Genomic DNA, 15,811 nt, shown 5'->3' with positions numbered 1-15,811 from the left:
TTCAAATCAGCATTGATATTTAAAGACATGACAGCTTTGAACTTCTTTAATAAAGCAGATGCGCACTCACATGACTACAACATGGGCAATCCAGACATGAGAAGTTATTCAAACTCCAAATTAGATATATTTTGACATATAAAGAAGTCATTATTTATTCAATCTATAAATGTAAAACTTATAACTATAAATTGCATCTTAACACAACCATTTGAACTAACAGGTACAAACATGAAACCTCCCCAGTTGTTTACTTAATAATAATTAACTATTACATTAACATTATTATTGTTCTGAAATATGACCATGAGGCATTATGTTATCAAATATGTTCTAATTTTCAGAGATTTCCAGAAGAGAAATAAAGCTGAATAAAGCCACGTTCAAAATTCTTGTTTCATTTTGTTGACATATTGCAGTCAAAAGTTTTTACAGAGGGGATATTAGATGTCTCTTTTTAACACTTCATAAATTACAAAACAGCCATAAAAAAAACATTTTCACCATTTTATTAGGAATAAAATATCAGGCTATGAATGATAGATGAACAAAGCCCTCTGTAAAATCCTTCAGAATATATATAGGAATGAAACTGGGAAGTTTGGAGAAAACAGCCTAGGGTAAATAATACATATGACCACAAAACTTTTTATATAAAAATGTGCAAAATCTCAAATCCCAAAATTGACCAGTACGCAAAAAAAACATTGTTTCTGCCTGTAATGTCTCGCCTAGAAAACAGTTGTCAATCAGTTTGGTTATTACAGGTTCCAGTCTTATATTGCAAACCCTTTTGTTCACATTTTGATCATTAATTCTTCTTTTGTTTTGCAGTTAACAATGAGACCACAGTCCAACAAAATACCGAGCCCTTTTCTTTAAAGCTTGCCACAGACTCGACTGAACCTGACTTCACGATAATTGAATCGGACGGTACACTTGCTGATGCTCCAGTTGTTTCTGAAGTTATTGAAACCATCAAACAGGAGCTAACAGATCAAAAGGATGTAAGTCTTCCAACCACTGATCCACAGCCGGTGAGTGCATATTTCCGAGTTTATTTTTAAAAGATGATCTCCTATATAGTTCTTATTGTCAACAAATCCAATGAAAAGACAAAAACCAAAAATGTGTTGTTTATGTTGCCTGATATATCTGATTCCCCTGTGCGATAGAGCTCCAATCTTATATTTTATACATTTTAATATTTTACAAAATATACAAGTAACACTGTTGCACAAAATTATTTTGTTAAACTAAATTTCTTTATTTTGGGCTAAGTGCTGATAGGGAATTTAAGATTAATATAAGATGCATAGAAAAATTGACTATTGCATTGTTGTTTTTAGTCTGATAATTGGATTTGTTGACACAGTTTAAAGAAGCAGGCACCAGTACGAAAGCTAAGCAATGCACTGCTGTGGACTGGGGCAGTGGTTAAATGGATTTTAGCCACCTAATAAAATAATCAGTATCGGTTACACTATATTTCGAATGGTTTCACCACTTTATCTTTACCTCAGAAAGCCTTTTCCGATGAGGAATTTAAGCTGTATCTATCCATGCTATCTTCATAGCCACCCGACTAGAGTTATTTTACCTCACAGAACAAAGACGTTTCTGCTTTACCACTGCCTCGATTAGTTAGTCTGTTGGGGTTATTGGGTGTGTTTTAAAGGGTTAGTTTAGATTAATCAAAGTCACACAATGACACTAACTAACTAACTGATCGAGGCAGTGGTAGACCAGAAACATCTTTGTTCTGAAAGTTAAAATTACTGTTTTTGTCAAAGGAGGTTGTGGCTTTAAAGAGAGAATACATGGATATAATGACTTCAGGTTGCCATCAGTAAGGGATGTCTGCCGCCAAAATAAAACAGTAAAAATATATATTAAAAAATGTGTTTATTACATTGCTTAGCTTCCGTGCTGGTACCGCTGCCTGGTTCTTCAAACTGGGGGCATGCCAACTGACTGTGAATGCACTAATTGTTGATAAGAACCTTATACAACCCCACTTTAAAAAATCCAGTCCCTTTAATGCTTTCTAATACAAAATAATCTGCCTGCCAAATTTCCGAAAATCACTTTGATTTAGTCAGCTAACAAAATCACAAAACAATTGAATTACTGAGAGATATTTCTGATTTTTCTGCTGTCTCTGTCACAGTGTGATCAAGCACATGGCTGTCTTATGTGTGTCCCGGAAACAAAAAACTGTATTTTATCTAAACACACATGTTGATTTTTATAATAAAGGAGTCCAACGTATGTCGCGAGGAAGCTGCCACCGTGATCATTGATGTGCACCGGGAAGACTTTGAATATCTATATCCAAAAGCTGAAACATCCACGCAAACAGATAGAAAAATTGGATCACATATCTCAACGCAAACTGGTGAAGGGGATGATGTTAAAACCACCAATACTGAGAACCCAGTGGAAGAGGTAGTTATCTTGGAAGCAACAGCAAATGAAGAAGATCAGCTGAATGAGTCAAGCTTTGTCACTGCTGAGGAGGTTGTTGAAGAGAGTTCAATGGAAAACAGGCAGACAGTTGGGATCATCAATGAAGGAGTGGTCATGGAGAGCTTTGTGTATGAGAATATAATGTTCAGAGCGGAGCTGGTTGAAGTTACTGACATCAAAAACTATGATCCTGAAGAAGAGACTGTAAACGGACTTGAGGAAACTGTGCAAGAAATTGCTACAGAACCAGAATTTTACCCAAATGAATCCATTGTGGAAGATGTAATAGTTGCAGAGGAAAAAAACATTGAGGAGACTCTGCCATTGGATGTCTTTTCTGGTCTTCCCAAAGTGGTGGCAGATTGTGTTGAGGCGGTTTTCGCTACTGTTCCTCAATCTGCTAACTTTGCTGCTGTAAACACATCAAGGCCAAGTGCAGATGAAGACATTACCAAAGACAATGGTGAAGGAGCTGGAGAGATGTCATCTGATGTCGTGCTGATTGAAACCACTGAGCCCGAGTCTAACTCTGTCACTCCTGAGGCCCAGGAAGCAAATGGTGTTCCAACCCCAGACGAAGAGGCAGTGACTACTGTGATGGAAACAATCTTGGCGGTTGTTTGTGAGCTGCCAAATCCTAAACCTGCAATGACAGACATGCCTGTGGATGAACTTCCTGTTCCGCTTGTGACGATGCCTCTAGTTAATGTGGACTCTGCTGATGAAGAGATCACTGCCGATGCTGTTGCAGTTGAGGATGTTCAAGGAATACATGAACAACATAAAACAGATGATCAGCCTTCAGATAAATGTGATACTTGCCCTGAAGAAGAAATTATTATTGTGGAACCACCTGTCAATAACTTTATCATCACTGAGGAAGTTGCTGAAGATACTCTAAGCTTTCCTGACGATGAAGTCACGCCTGAGTATATTCTTGAAGACATGACTATGGATGAGAATGCGGAGGTCGGTGAAGATGTGATAGCTGATGCGGGACCAGAAAGACTTGAACTGACTCTTGTCCAAGACGATGGTGTTTTGATGCTGGACGCAGCAATTGATGTCCTCTCTCAAGCATTTGAATACAGGGCCATCACTTTTCAGGAGCTTGCATTGGACAATGGCATCCTCACAGAAGAAGAGATCATCACTGCAACAACCTTTGTGCCCCTTTCAGGAGATCAAGAACCTCCTCTTGTCATTCCAGAAGAGCCATTTGAAGTTGCTGAGGAGATGAATGAAGAGGCGATTGAGGCTTTGTCAAATGAATTTGATGCAATGCCAGAAAGAGTTGAGGAAGATACCACTGGAGGAGACGTCACCTGGGTTGCCAGCCCTGTAGTACCCTCGGAAGAAAATGACACGGCATTAGAAGATGAAGTTACAGAAGAGTTAATGCAAGAAACTGACCATTCCGGTGCTGTTTTATCTGCCGTTGGGGACAACTCTAAAGGGGCCTCTTCAGGTGAGGCTTTGTCAGAGTGCACTGAGGCTGTTCTTCAGACCATTGTAGAAGAAATCAGCACAGAAGATGTTGTTGTGGCTGACTGTACCCTTATGACTTCAAAGGAGGTAGCACCAGAGATCATCACACGGGGAGAGACTGAAGAGGAGACAGAGGATGAATCAAGTGTGAACTCAACAGATTCAACACCAGACTCACAAAGTGCTACGAATTCAGACATGGAAACATTAATTATTAGGTTGCAGTCTGCTTGCATATCAGTTGTTGATGAATCAGGAGAAGACACAGAAGTTTTGCCACAAGCTGAGAGCATTGAAACACTCCAACAAATCCCTGTGATCTCAGACGAACCTGTAGAGGAGAATAAAAGCCCAGTTGAGGAACCTGTGCCATTGACAGACGATACAGAGGAATCTGAGACTTGCATTTCAGTCCAACTTGTAGAGGAGAACGTCACCCCAGCTGAAGTGCCAACTGTTTCCAATCAGGTCATCTCTGAGGAGCCAGTGGTGGAGAGTGTGTGCCTTCTCGAGCAACAACCAAAAATCGGCATGCTGGTCTTCCATGAGACATTTGAAGAAGTTACAGAAGGCATAATGCAAGAAACTGACCATTCTGGTGCTGATTTAGCTGCCCTTGAGGAGAACTCTGAAGATACCTCTTCAGATGAGTGTGCTGAGGCTGTTCTTGAGAGCATCGTAGAAGAAATCCTTACAGAAGACATTGTTGCTGCTGAATGTACCCTTGTGAGTTCAGAGGAGGAAGCACCAGAGATCACCACACAGGATGAGACTGAAGAGGAGACAGAGGATGAATCAAGTGTGAACTCGAGGGATTCAACACCAGACTCACAAAGTGTTTCAAGAACAGATATGGAAGCATTAGTTTACAGGTTGCAATCTTTTTGTTTATTAGCTGTCGAAGAATCAGCATACGCGCTTGGTAGTTTAAGGCTAACTGCACGAGGATACGATATTACTGTTACTATTCACGTGGCCCCAAAGGAAGAGGAGTAGTAAAATGTTGATGGAATTGTCCATTTTTTTTGTTTCCAAATAAATATTGATCTAAATCTATATCATGTGTTTAATGTTAACATTTTCTAATAAAATGAAAACGGAAAACGTTTTATTCAATCATGATTTTGTTCATTATTTATTTGCACCCTTTTGACCTGTGTTTAGTGACAAATGATACCTGCTCTCAGCAATGGTGGTTCTAAAGGGGGCAGGGGAGAACCCCAACCCTCCTAACAAGACTGTCTTTTAGAGACTGTAGCAGGCTCAGTTTTAATGGTACATTGAAAATACATATTCTTTGATATGGTGTCCAGTGACATTAGAAGACCTAAGGAATCAATTGTTACCATTTTTTAAAAACGTGTCCTCAATGACCTGCTGTGACCTCTAGGAAAATCGGAGCCTCATGAAATTTTAATTTACTCTAGTTTTACTTTAACTAGAGACCAAGAGCATTCTGTGGTGTTTCTCAGGATCTTGGATCACAATGTGATTTTTGAGGGAATTATAAACTAAAAAATAAATATAAACTTTCTATAATTTTTTATCAATTCTCATGCTGTCAAAATTGGTTAAATTCTGTATCAAATTAGTGCAACAAATGGTACCAATCCAAAAAATGTAAGTGAAAAATAACTAAGCATGACAAGGGCCTTCATATTCTTCCACCATGCTATTCATAGCCCTTATAGACTCCAAACTTTCAAAATCTGAATGGGCTGAATTGGATCTGAAAGGGGTTCGCAATATGACATCCAGATCAGGCCAAACAGAAGGAAAATTGTTAACAAATTTACTAAAAATGATCTTAAAGTCCAAATTGGTCAGTTCTGTAAAAATTAAAGATACCCACCATCAAAACACAGCAAGGTATTTGAGTTTCCTGGCATTTCTCAGGGCATAACTCTCGCACATTGTTGAATATCAATGAGTGAGGGGTGGGACACACACATTAATAAAAGGCTGATTGTTGACAATGCCCCGAGTAGGCAGAGGCATGGTTGGAATTGTGCTCCCATCTCAATGCTGCGATTAAGACACTCACTGCTTGCATTATCAGCTGCGCTCCTCTAACATAATTCTCAAAGGCTAATTCTTTGTGATGGTCCATAGGAGACAGCTAACGTAAAGCAAGAATCAGAATCATTAACGGAGCCAGAGAGCGTGACTCCAGACCCGGGTCCAGAGGAAGAAAAAGCTCCTGAAACTGACAACGGAAACAGTGAACCTGTGGAAAACCAAGCTGACGGTGACCCAGAGAAGCCAACAGTTATGAACTTCTTCAAAACACTAGTAAGTGACACAAATTAAGAAATTTAGTGTGTGTATCTGCACTTGATATTGCTAATTGCTTTTAAAATTAGACTGCTTTGGGAAAATAAATTGAAGAATTGCTGTAATGAAAAGCAAAAAAACAAATCAACTTTTGTTATGTCTGATTATTACTGAAGACAAACAGATGCTCAAACAACAAAAATGAAAATGTGTGTTCTAATTTTTATTTAAAGCCTCACATTTGGTAAGACATTTGGTCATTTGTCTGACAGAGAGGGATCAATGATAATAAACCCAACAGTGAAGATTTTTCAATTTGATTTGTGACTTCTTATTTTTGAAGTATGTAAAAAGGGAGTTTTATGGCACTCTAGGTATCCATAACAAAATCTGCCACGATGACAGCGCCTGATGGAAAACCTACAACAAGCAGCTATTGTATTTCCTCTTCATCATGCTGTCTTTTGGATTCATGCCGTTTTAAAGAGTTACCATTGCCCTAGCCCCATGCTAATCAAGTCTCTGAACATGCGGGAATGTGGTGGCCTATTGTTCAACCCATAGTGTGAGCTCACAAGGGAGGCCTGTGCAGTTGGAAGTTGAGATTTGTGAAGATAGAGCGAGGGCAGGCCTACGCCATCTCCGGAGCACAATGGCTGTCACAATGACAGCGCATGTACTGTATGTGCTCTGTCAGGAACCTCAGTGCGCCTCAGTTAGCGTATCATAAAGGCCTATGTCTGCATTCATGAAAGGCTTCTGTTTTATCTAAATAATTATTTTTCTGTTCCTCTTACATCAGCTATATACACTGACTTTGTTTTCCACTGCAGCTTCATCTCAGCTATATGCAATAACATTATGAATAAACATTAAACGTTTTAAGGATATGCATTTTTGCTTTTCTTATTATTTTCTGTCTGGCATGGATAAAAATGATTGAAAATTTATTTTTTTTCTTTTCTTGTTGCACAGGTGACTCCCAAAGTAACCAAAAAGGAAACAGCTACTCCTGATGCCACAAAAGACCAGGTGAACAGATATTTATGAAGCATTACAGCTCATATCAAAACATTTCAATTGTTCAATCAACCATGACATTCCACCGTATGTTATATTTTTGGATGGATTTGTTTGTTTTTCAGCAGGATTACAGGAAAAGAACTAGTCCGATTTTCATGAAACTTGGTAGAAGGGTGTAGGATTGGTCAAGGAACAACACATTTTGAATGTATCTCAATCAAGGGGCAAATACACAAATTATTTTTCACTTTTGTTAAAATTTTAAGATAGGGCATTTTCACCTTGGCCAAGGTCAAGGCCATGCCCTATCTCACAATAGAGTTCAGTCGCCAGCAAAAAATGTTGACATTGTACAGTTCTGTAAACAACAGATACGATTCTACAACTTAATCTTACAAAACCAATATGATTTTTAAAAACCGTGTAGGTCCACCTCAAGGTGAGGTGGATTGGACCAACCAACCCAGGACTTTAAACTGGGTGACTGATGTTTCGCGTCCCAGGTCCAATTGTTAGAAGTTATGTCTGGAATTATTGTTTATAATTCGGACCCTGTTGTTTTAAGTGGTTTTGGTGCCTAACTAAAGTGTTTTTAAAGTGTCCAAAAAGCAGTGGTCATCCTGTGTCGCAATGAGAATGTCAGATGTCCAAACATTCATATTTAACAAATTTGTGGTTAAAAATGTTGAGAGTTGCCTGTGGTTTGCAGAACTATGCAATGTGACTGGGTTATGGCAATATCCATTTTCATTTCATGCTTATTTTAGTTTACAGAGCTGTATCAGTAAACTCAGTAATGTTAGCGGCTGATTGATTATTTGACTAGTTCATTATAAAGTAAATGGATTATGTATTGTACAGAGGGGTCACCTTCTTTTCAGGTTGCTAGCTGGCATTCATTACTGTCCATTTCTCTTTCAGTTTGTATTTACAATATCCCTGATTCTAAAAGAGAACATTTAATACATAAAGATCCAATTAGTTCTCACAGGACATGTTCGCATGCTTTTGCTGATCATTGTTTGCTTCAGTTCAACTTTATTTCTCTAACTGCTTCCTTTTTCTGTTGCCAAATAGTCCCAGAAGGAGACCCAACCAGCAGCAACAACCACTGTGAGCACATTGCCAATAAAGTGTTTTAATTTGTTTTTATTTCACAAGAGAAATGTACAAGAGTTGGGCTCAGTTAACTTTCAGAAATTCTCTTCTTTTTTTTTGCTAATGTTGCATTCTACATACTGATACTAATAGTTAACGTATTTTCTAAAGTACATTAGTCTGCTTTGCATTTATCATAGCATACCTTTCATAAAAATTTGCATCTTGAAATGTATTTGCAGGTAAATGTGACTGTATGTGGACATCCATTACTTTGACACCTGCTCTCCCTTGCATAGGTTGCACAGGTATCTGAGCCGCCTGCAGCACCCAAAGGAATGTCTATCCCACCACCACCTCCTCCAGAGCCACCCAAAATGGAAATAAAGGGAGAGCCAGCTGCCAAACCCTCACCAAAGGCAGAACCAAAAGCTGCTGCAAAGGAACCTGAGTCCTCAAAAGGAAAATCAGCCAAAGCTGCTCTGAGCAGCTTCTTCCGTCCAAAGGTAAATAAACAGCTAACTGGACATTTCAGTATCAATATTTTAAGGTATGCTGATTAATGTAGACTTTCAGTGAGTGTATGTTCCACAGTGAACTCAAATTATAATCGTGTGAAATGTACTGTATGTGAATTTGAGGTACTGCTAGGTGTCAAGGCATTCAAAGGCAAGGGTGCTTCAGCATGTGGAGGCAATGCCCCAGCCAAGTCTGCAGCAGTGGTACGGTAGATTATCATATTCTCACACTGACCGTGGCTCATCCTGCTACTAACTGAACAAGAGCTGGCTTGTCTTGAGGTGGCAGAAACTGAACAATTTGTTGTTTTCAAGCTGGAAGATTCAGCAATTGTGTAGGGAAGAATGTATCCTGCTTTGAACCTCATTCAAGAGAATCAGGTTTTTGTTGCACTTTTGTTGCACAAAAAAGTGACTTGTCAGGGAGCTATTTCTAATAATAGTAATAGTGTCAAAATTGTCAAATGGTTTATCTGGAAAAAAGCTTCATATTAGCAACACTGTTTCTACCATAGACCACGTTTCCATGATACATATTAGCATATTCCCAAGGAAATGGTATTAATTATTAAAGTTTGACTTTTTGGGGAAAAAAACATATTTTTACTTGCTTTCTTACTTGCCTGGAGTTAGATGAGAAGATCAATACCACTCTCGTCTGTAATCTAAGTCTGAAGCTACGCTAGACAATTATCTTAGCTAAGCATAAAGACTAGAAACAGGGCAACTGCTAGCCTGAATCCTAGATTATTGTAGGAGTTCAAACTCATATTTTTCACTTGTCATGCTGAATCAAAGTTCAAATAACTGTCTATGTTTTGATGCCTGCCATAGGCCTACGCTAGCTACATTCTTCTACGTTCAGTGACTATATTAAAAAAAGTTACAGCTTTAAGCTTAAATTTCGTATGGATTAAACAAATAATATTTGGTTAAATTAACCCTTCGCTAGTCCTGCCCCTCAAATGCAGACTGGCCAGTCATAGCGTAACATCGGCCAGCTCAGACCAACATCTATACAGCTTTTTTTTCCATAGATTCTTATACAATTGTGGCAGTTTTTCTTTACCTTCAGGCTGGTTTTGTGGATTTCGAGCTAGCCATAGTTAAACAGCGTTTAAGTGTGATTCTCTGAATGATGCATTGGAGGGAAATAATATTCCTTCAGGGAGTGCAGTTAGTGACAGTGTGGTCTTCATACTAGCTCTAACAGCTTGACGATGAAGCAGTGGCTAACAATAAAGTGGTGGAAGTTTAGCGAAGGGTCAGTTAGTGACCTTATACAGTTGTTGGTAGGTATATTCACAAACTTTCGACATTGCCAGCAGGCTAGCTCTTTCCCTCAGCTTCTAGTCTTTATGCTAAGCTAAGCTAACTGCCCCTTGGCCTGAGCTCCATACTTAGCTCAGACACATGAGGTTGGTTTGAACTCACCTAACCCTTGACCCTTGAAAGCACATAAATGTTTGCCAAAATGTTTAATTATTCCTTTAACCATTTCATATTAGTCAGCATTCATCGCCATGCTAACATATTAAGCATTTCATTAATAAAGCATTTTCTCTGTTTTGGGGGCCATTTCCTGTCTGTGTTGTTGGCTTTTACTAACAATAAGAATCCCTTCACTGTCCTGCAGCCAATCAAGGATGCACCACCACAGCCAGCAATCGAAGTAGAGGTACAACCAGTTGTAGAAGTACAGGTAAACTACTGTAGACAGCATGCTCAGTCTGTAATGTATTCTAAAATGTCTTATTTTGAACAAGCTGTGTTCATAACAGACATGCCCTATACAGAAGACTACAGCACTTTCACATGTCCACATTAATCTGCATCTCTTCAGAATAAAAAAGTAGTTTTATTCTGCAGGAGACACCAGTGGAAGAGCCAGAGCCAGTTGTAGAGGTCCAGGTAAATCAAAAGAGAATCTTTTTTTCAGGGAGGGGAGCAATCTTCTGATCACATCACCATGTTCTAATCTGTAAAGACTTTTTTTTTCATATGTTCTTAATCCATTTGATTCTGCTCAGAGTGAAAATAATGTTGAACCTCCTGAGACAACAGACGGGGTGGCACTGCCAGTTGTAGAAGTTCAGGTAAATCAAAGGAGAGTTCTCAATCATGGGGTTTTTTAGGTAGTGGAATAATCTTCCTCATTATATCACATCACCGTGTTTTAAGTTGCATAGATTTTTATTTCACATGTTCTTATTAATTTGCATCTGCTCAGAGTGAAAGTAATGTTGAAGCCCCTGAGACAGCAGAGGAGGTGGCACAGCCAGTTGTAGAAGAGCAGGTAAATGAGCAGGAAGTGCTCTGGAATATTAATTTTTAATTTTCCTCACTCTACAGGCACCTCTGACATGATGTTGTACCAGATGTATTGAACCAAAAATAATCTTTCACTCATTCCAGTTAACATGTGAAATTTGGCATTTGCAGTCAAAGATTTTTTTATCCACTGATTGATTAATTTGTTAAAAGACCTTACCAAATTGTATTACCTATTTTTTGAATGTGGTAAATTTCCATCATGACAGAGGAGTCAGTCTATGATTTATTGCTTTTCATACAGCATCTCAAATTATGGGAAAACAAATAATTTCTCCTTCCCTTCAGACAGTGGAAGAGGTACTGCAGCCAGAAGTAGAAGCTGAGGTAACAAAGAGGAGTTCAACGTATTTTACGCTTATTTGCTTTCTTGCCAAGAGTTAGCAGAGAATATAACTCTCAACTGTGTATGAGGCAACAGACGGCTGGTTAGCTTACCTTAGCTTAGCATAAAGGCTGGAAACAGAGGGAAACAGCTAGCCTGACTCAGTCTGAGGGTAACAAAATCTGATTATAAACAACTCTAAAGATGACATACATAAAGGCCAACAGAAAGATAAGCATAACAACAACAAGATAAGACACTTGGACATAGCTGTGCTAGTTGTTTCCCCCTGTTTCTATTCCTTATGCTCAGATAAGCTAACCGTCTCCTGCATCCTGTTACAAGTATGAAAATTGTATTTATCTTCTAATCTCTTGGCAAGAAATCAAAAAAGCTTATTTTCTGATGTGTCAAACTTTTTTTCCAGGGAGAAATTTTCAGTGGAGACATTCAATTTTCTGTCTTTTATTGTCTTTTTCCTCTTTCTGACAATAACATTTACTTTTGTGCATGATGTTGTGGGCTTCTTCATTCTTACAGGGGCTGGTTGTTATCAGGGTTTTTTGCCTAATTTCTGCCTGGACTTTTCCCCCTTTTACTTCTTCTTTCAACGTCACAGGTGGCAGCTCCTGCCCTCACTTTTTAAGCTTCAGTCATGGTCATACCTTTAATTCGTAAATACCTCATGACATGTATTTTCCTCTCTGATAAAAGAAGGTGGATCCCTCAAAAGCTGGAACCCTCGAGGCTGCTGCAAAGCAAGAACCGCCACCGCCTGTTCAGGAAGAGAAGAAACCAGCCACAAAAGCATCCTTCTTGTCTCTCTTCAAGCCTAAAGTAAGGACGTATTCACTTAAGCCTTATCAAAATATCTGAAAATCTTGTAAGTATGAATTGTGGCAGAATTAATAAACAGAAAGTAACAAATTCATGTGAATTTGAGGTACTGTTAGACCACATGACCACAAAAGTCCAGGCAGCCTCCACAAGTGGAGTTCGGCTCCTCAGGAGAACAACTGGAGTGGTAAATACAGTGAAATAGACGCATTATTAATCAGTAATTTCATCAGTTACATGTGGTATTAAAACCTGCGCTTAAAACAACTTTCATGGCAGAAGTGTTATTTCCATTTGTTATTATATTTGAAAATCATACCATCATTGCTCATAATGTTGCCGTCACTAAGACACACTGGATCCTAACAGCTGGTCTATTGTAATGTCGCTTCAAATGTAACACCTGATGTCATGTCAAAGTCCATCTGCGCTTAATGTGTGGAGCACATCAGATATTGTCATGCAGTGATACAGAAGGCTGCTCCAGGACTGGAATTATTCACTTTTTCATTACGCACCACAACACTTTCAGGCTGCAGAACCAAAGAAGGAGACCCCTGCACCAGCTGCAGCAGCAGAGACAGCCAAAGCCAAGGAGGAACCCAAAGCAGCAGCCAAGGCATCAGATGCACCCGTAGATAACAAACTGGCCTCAGTGGCCTCCCAAGCTGGAGATGATGCAGCCAACGTGCCCAAAAAACTGGAGAAGAGGAACTCCATCAATCTGCTCTTTAAAATTCTGGTAAAAGGATTCCCCTTGACTTTTCAGACTATTCCTGCACAATGCAGTATATTGTAGCTTAATCTCCACTAGATGGCAGCAACAAATCATAAACTAACTACAAGTGAGGGCCATATTTCACAGTGAAGTGCACAGCATGTGATTGTTTTCATAACTTACAGTTCAAAATGTAATCATGGGACACATATTCTATGCAGTGTTGCAAGCAATGCAGTTTAATAAAAAGACAAAAGTGAGAAAATAAGAGGATACTGTTTGAAAAACACACCAATATTAGATTTTTTTCCTCACAACAATTTAAGCCCTCTTGTGTCTCTTGTGTCAAATCCAAATAAATATATAATGGGTTAAACAAAATATTAGTACAGTAGATAGTGTAATGAAAAAACATTTACAATTTTTCCCTTTTAATTTCAGGGTCAGAAACGTAACTCGACAGATGCCGGGGTCCAGACAGAGCCAGTGGTTGTTGCTCCTGCAGCTGAGAAGGCCAAATGAAACCAGAACCAACAGTGACGTTCCCCTGTACAGAACCCCTTTTCTCTTTCTCGCTCTTACATGCTCTTTACTATCTCTCTTTGTCTTATCCCCCTTTCAACTCTTATGGAATTACTTTAACTACATTTTTTTTGTTTTTGTTACTGTTTAGAAGTTACAATATGGAAGGGAAAGTGACTGGAAGGATAAAAGCAAGTTGGGAGAAAGACAAACAGTGGGCAGGTTGCTAAACAAGTGGTTATTTGAAATGGTCAAAGGCGAGGTTGTTAAGATATATATATATTTTGGTCATATAAATGTCTTGACAAGTATAGCAATTTGAGTGTGAAACATTTTCTACAGACATTAAATATGACCTCTCTCTGTTCTTGTGCGCTAACATACTGGGCTTATGCAATTTCCATGCTTTACTTTCAGCATTTAGTTTGTCAAAAACACATAAAAGTTATATTTTTACAGTTCATACCGGAAAAATCCAGCAGTTGTGGGAATGCAGAGGTTAATATGAAATGAAAAAGGTACTTAAAATCGACATATATGTAAAATAGAGCTGATAAGAGGAGCATATTCATATGATAAACTGCACTTACAGATTTTTTTTTTTTAAATATAGACCAGAGGTTTTCAAAGTGGGAGGTGGGCCTCCCCAGGGGCGGCTCCAAACAGTTTTCAGAGAGGTTCTTTTAATATAAATGAAAAAAAAATACATTAGTTTTCAAAAGAAGATCACATAGAGTAACCTAGATGTATGTGATTTGGTTAAAAAGATGTAGTAGTTTTTTGAAAAAACTAGGACAGACCTTTTTATGCATTTGGTTTAGTCTGAAGTTATGTCAAACAGCTATATTAAGCAACCTTGGCTTAATTGTTGAGTGTCTGTGGGATCACATAACATAATCATCCCCACAGATATCCAGAGCAAAACTAAGTACCAGGTGGGGGCCTTTTTCTAGGCTTTGTCTGAGGGGAGGCCCAGAGTCTGAGACTTTGAAAACCCCTGATGTAAGCTTATATGTAGACTTAAGCACACCAGTCGTATCCTAACAGTGGGCCATATGGGAAAATCACAATCTTTACTGTTCTGTGGGGACCTGATTGTAAGTGTTCATGTTAACAAATGCATCTGAGGTGGCAAAATGGTGTCATTGTGCAAAAGTGTCCTTGTGGTACGTTTTGCAGTAGTCATAAATCACAGTCGATTAGCTTTTAATTTGATTGCAGCACTTTGTGTCATGTGATTTAATAGAAGTCTTATGGTGTAAGTCATTTGTGTTTGGCACGTGTGCAATTAATATCATGCTTTTGGTTGCCTATATGTATGTATGTGTGTATGTGTAACTTCAGCTATCTTGTAGACAATAAATATGTTTACCATTTGTTTGTTCTTCATGAGTGTTATTTATAACAGACAAACCTAATCAAGATTAACTGGGTGTTGCAACAACTGCCAAACATGTGGCTCAGCAAGTTTAAACTATAAATTTCATTCTTCACAATACATACAAGTTAAAGCACTGAACTCGTGAGGCAATAAGGCGTGACATCTCTCTATGTTGGGTGTAGAGGCAAATACTATGAGCATTACTCATCTATGTGTTTATTTGCACGGCTGACAGACAAGTGACAGTTATCTGACAGACATGGTTGCCGAAAAAGAAAACTGACCGCGGGCCATCATTTGTAACCGTGACAGACAGAGAGATGGCTGCTGGACATCACTACTGAATGCTAATTTACATTTCCTAGAGTCCATGAGACACCTTAGAGATAAAAGATGTAAAACAAGATCTAAGGAATAGTATATTTCAGGTGAAGGAAGCCCTCAAATCTTCTGTTACCATTTATGATGTAATTTCTATGATGGATAGCACAGTGTTCAGTCTTTGGAAGGATGTGTTTTAGATAGTAATGTCTGAGACCCACCATTCACCCACCATTAAGTGATGAGTCGCGGCCCCTGAAGGCATAACTCATGCTGCTCCTTTGTTATCAATGAGACACACGCTTCTTGCATTACCCTCTATAATAGTTGTGATCATTTTAAATTGTGCATCAAAGTAATTGCCATGGCACTTAAGGAGAAAAAGTGAGGTATTACTTGCACAGTATAAGACATGTGGTCCATTGTCTGTCCTTTCCCCTGAGGATTGTTTCAAATTAAGATGAATGTGTGACATTTTTGCCAACAGTATCACTGGTGTGTGTGTG

The 15,811-nt window shown here is 38.7% G+C and overlaps 1 protein-coding gene across 6 annotated transcripts; it reads left to right on the top strand.

Annotated features, from left to right (window-relative positions):
- Positions 1 to 5,952: 5,952 nt before the first annotated feature.
- Positions 5,953 to 14,979, top strand: bcas1 (brain enriched myelin associated protein 1). Of its 6 annotated transcripts, XM_059334008.1 has the most exons (9): positions 5,953 to 6,249; positions 7,207 to 7,263; positions 8,332 to 8,367; positions 8,652 to 8,858; positions 8,994 to 9,074; positions 12,241 to 12,363; positions 12,470 to 12,550; positions 12,896 to 13,105; positions 13,523 to 14,979. In XM_059334008.1, exons 1-9 carry the CDS (start codon positions 6,229 to 6,231, stop codon positions 13,601 to 13,603), a joined length of 897 nt encoding a protein of 298 aa, XP_059189991.1. In that variant the 5' UTR covers positions 5,953 to 6,228; the 3' UTR covers positions 13,604 to 14,979. The 6 variants fall into 6 exon arrangements, with proteins under 6 accessions (XP_059189991.1, XP_059189992.1, XP_059189993.1 ...); XM_059334009.1 differs by lacking the exon at positions 8,332 to 8,367; XM_059334010.1 differs by lacking the exon at positions 8,994 to 9,074.
- The last annotated feature ends 832 nt before the right edge of the window (positions 14,980 to 15,811 follow it).

The sequence above is a fragment of the Centropristis striata genome, chromosome 5 (assembly GCF_030273125.1).
Source record: "Centropristis striata isolate RG_2023a ecotype Rhode Island chromosome 5, C.striata_1.0, whole genome shotgun sequence".
Taxonomy (NCBI): Eukaryota; Metazoa; Chordata; class Actinopteri; order Perciformes; family Serranidae; genus Centropristis; species Centropristis striata.
This window is presented reverse-complemented; position numbering and strand designations above follow the sequence as displayed.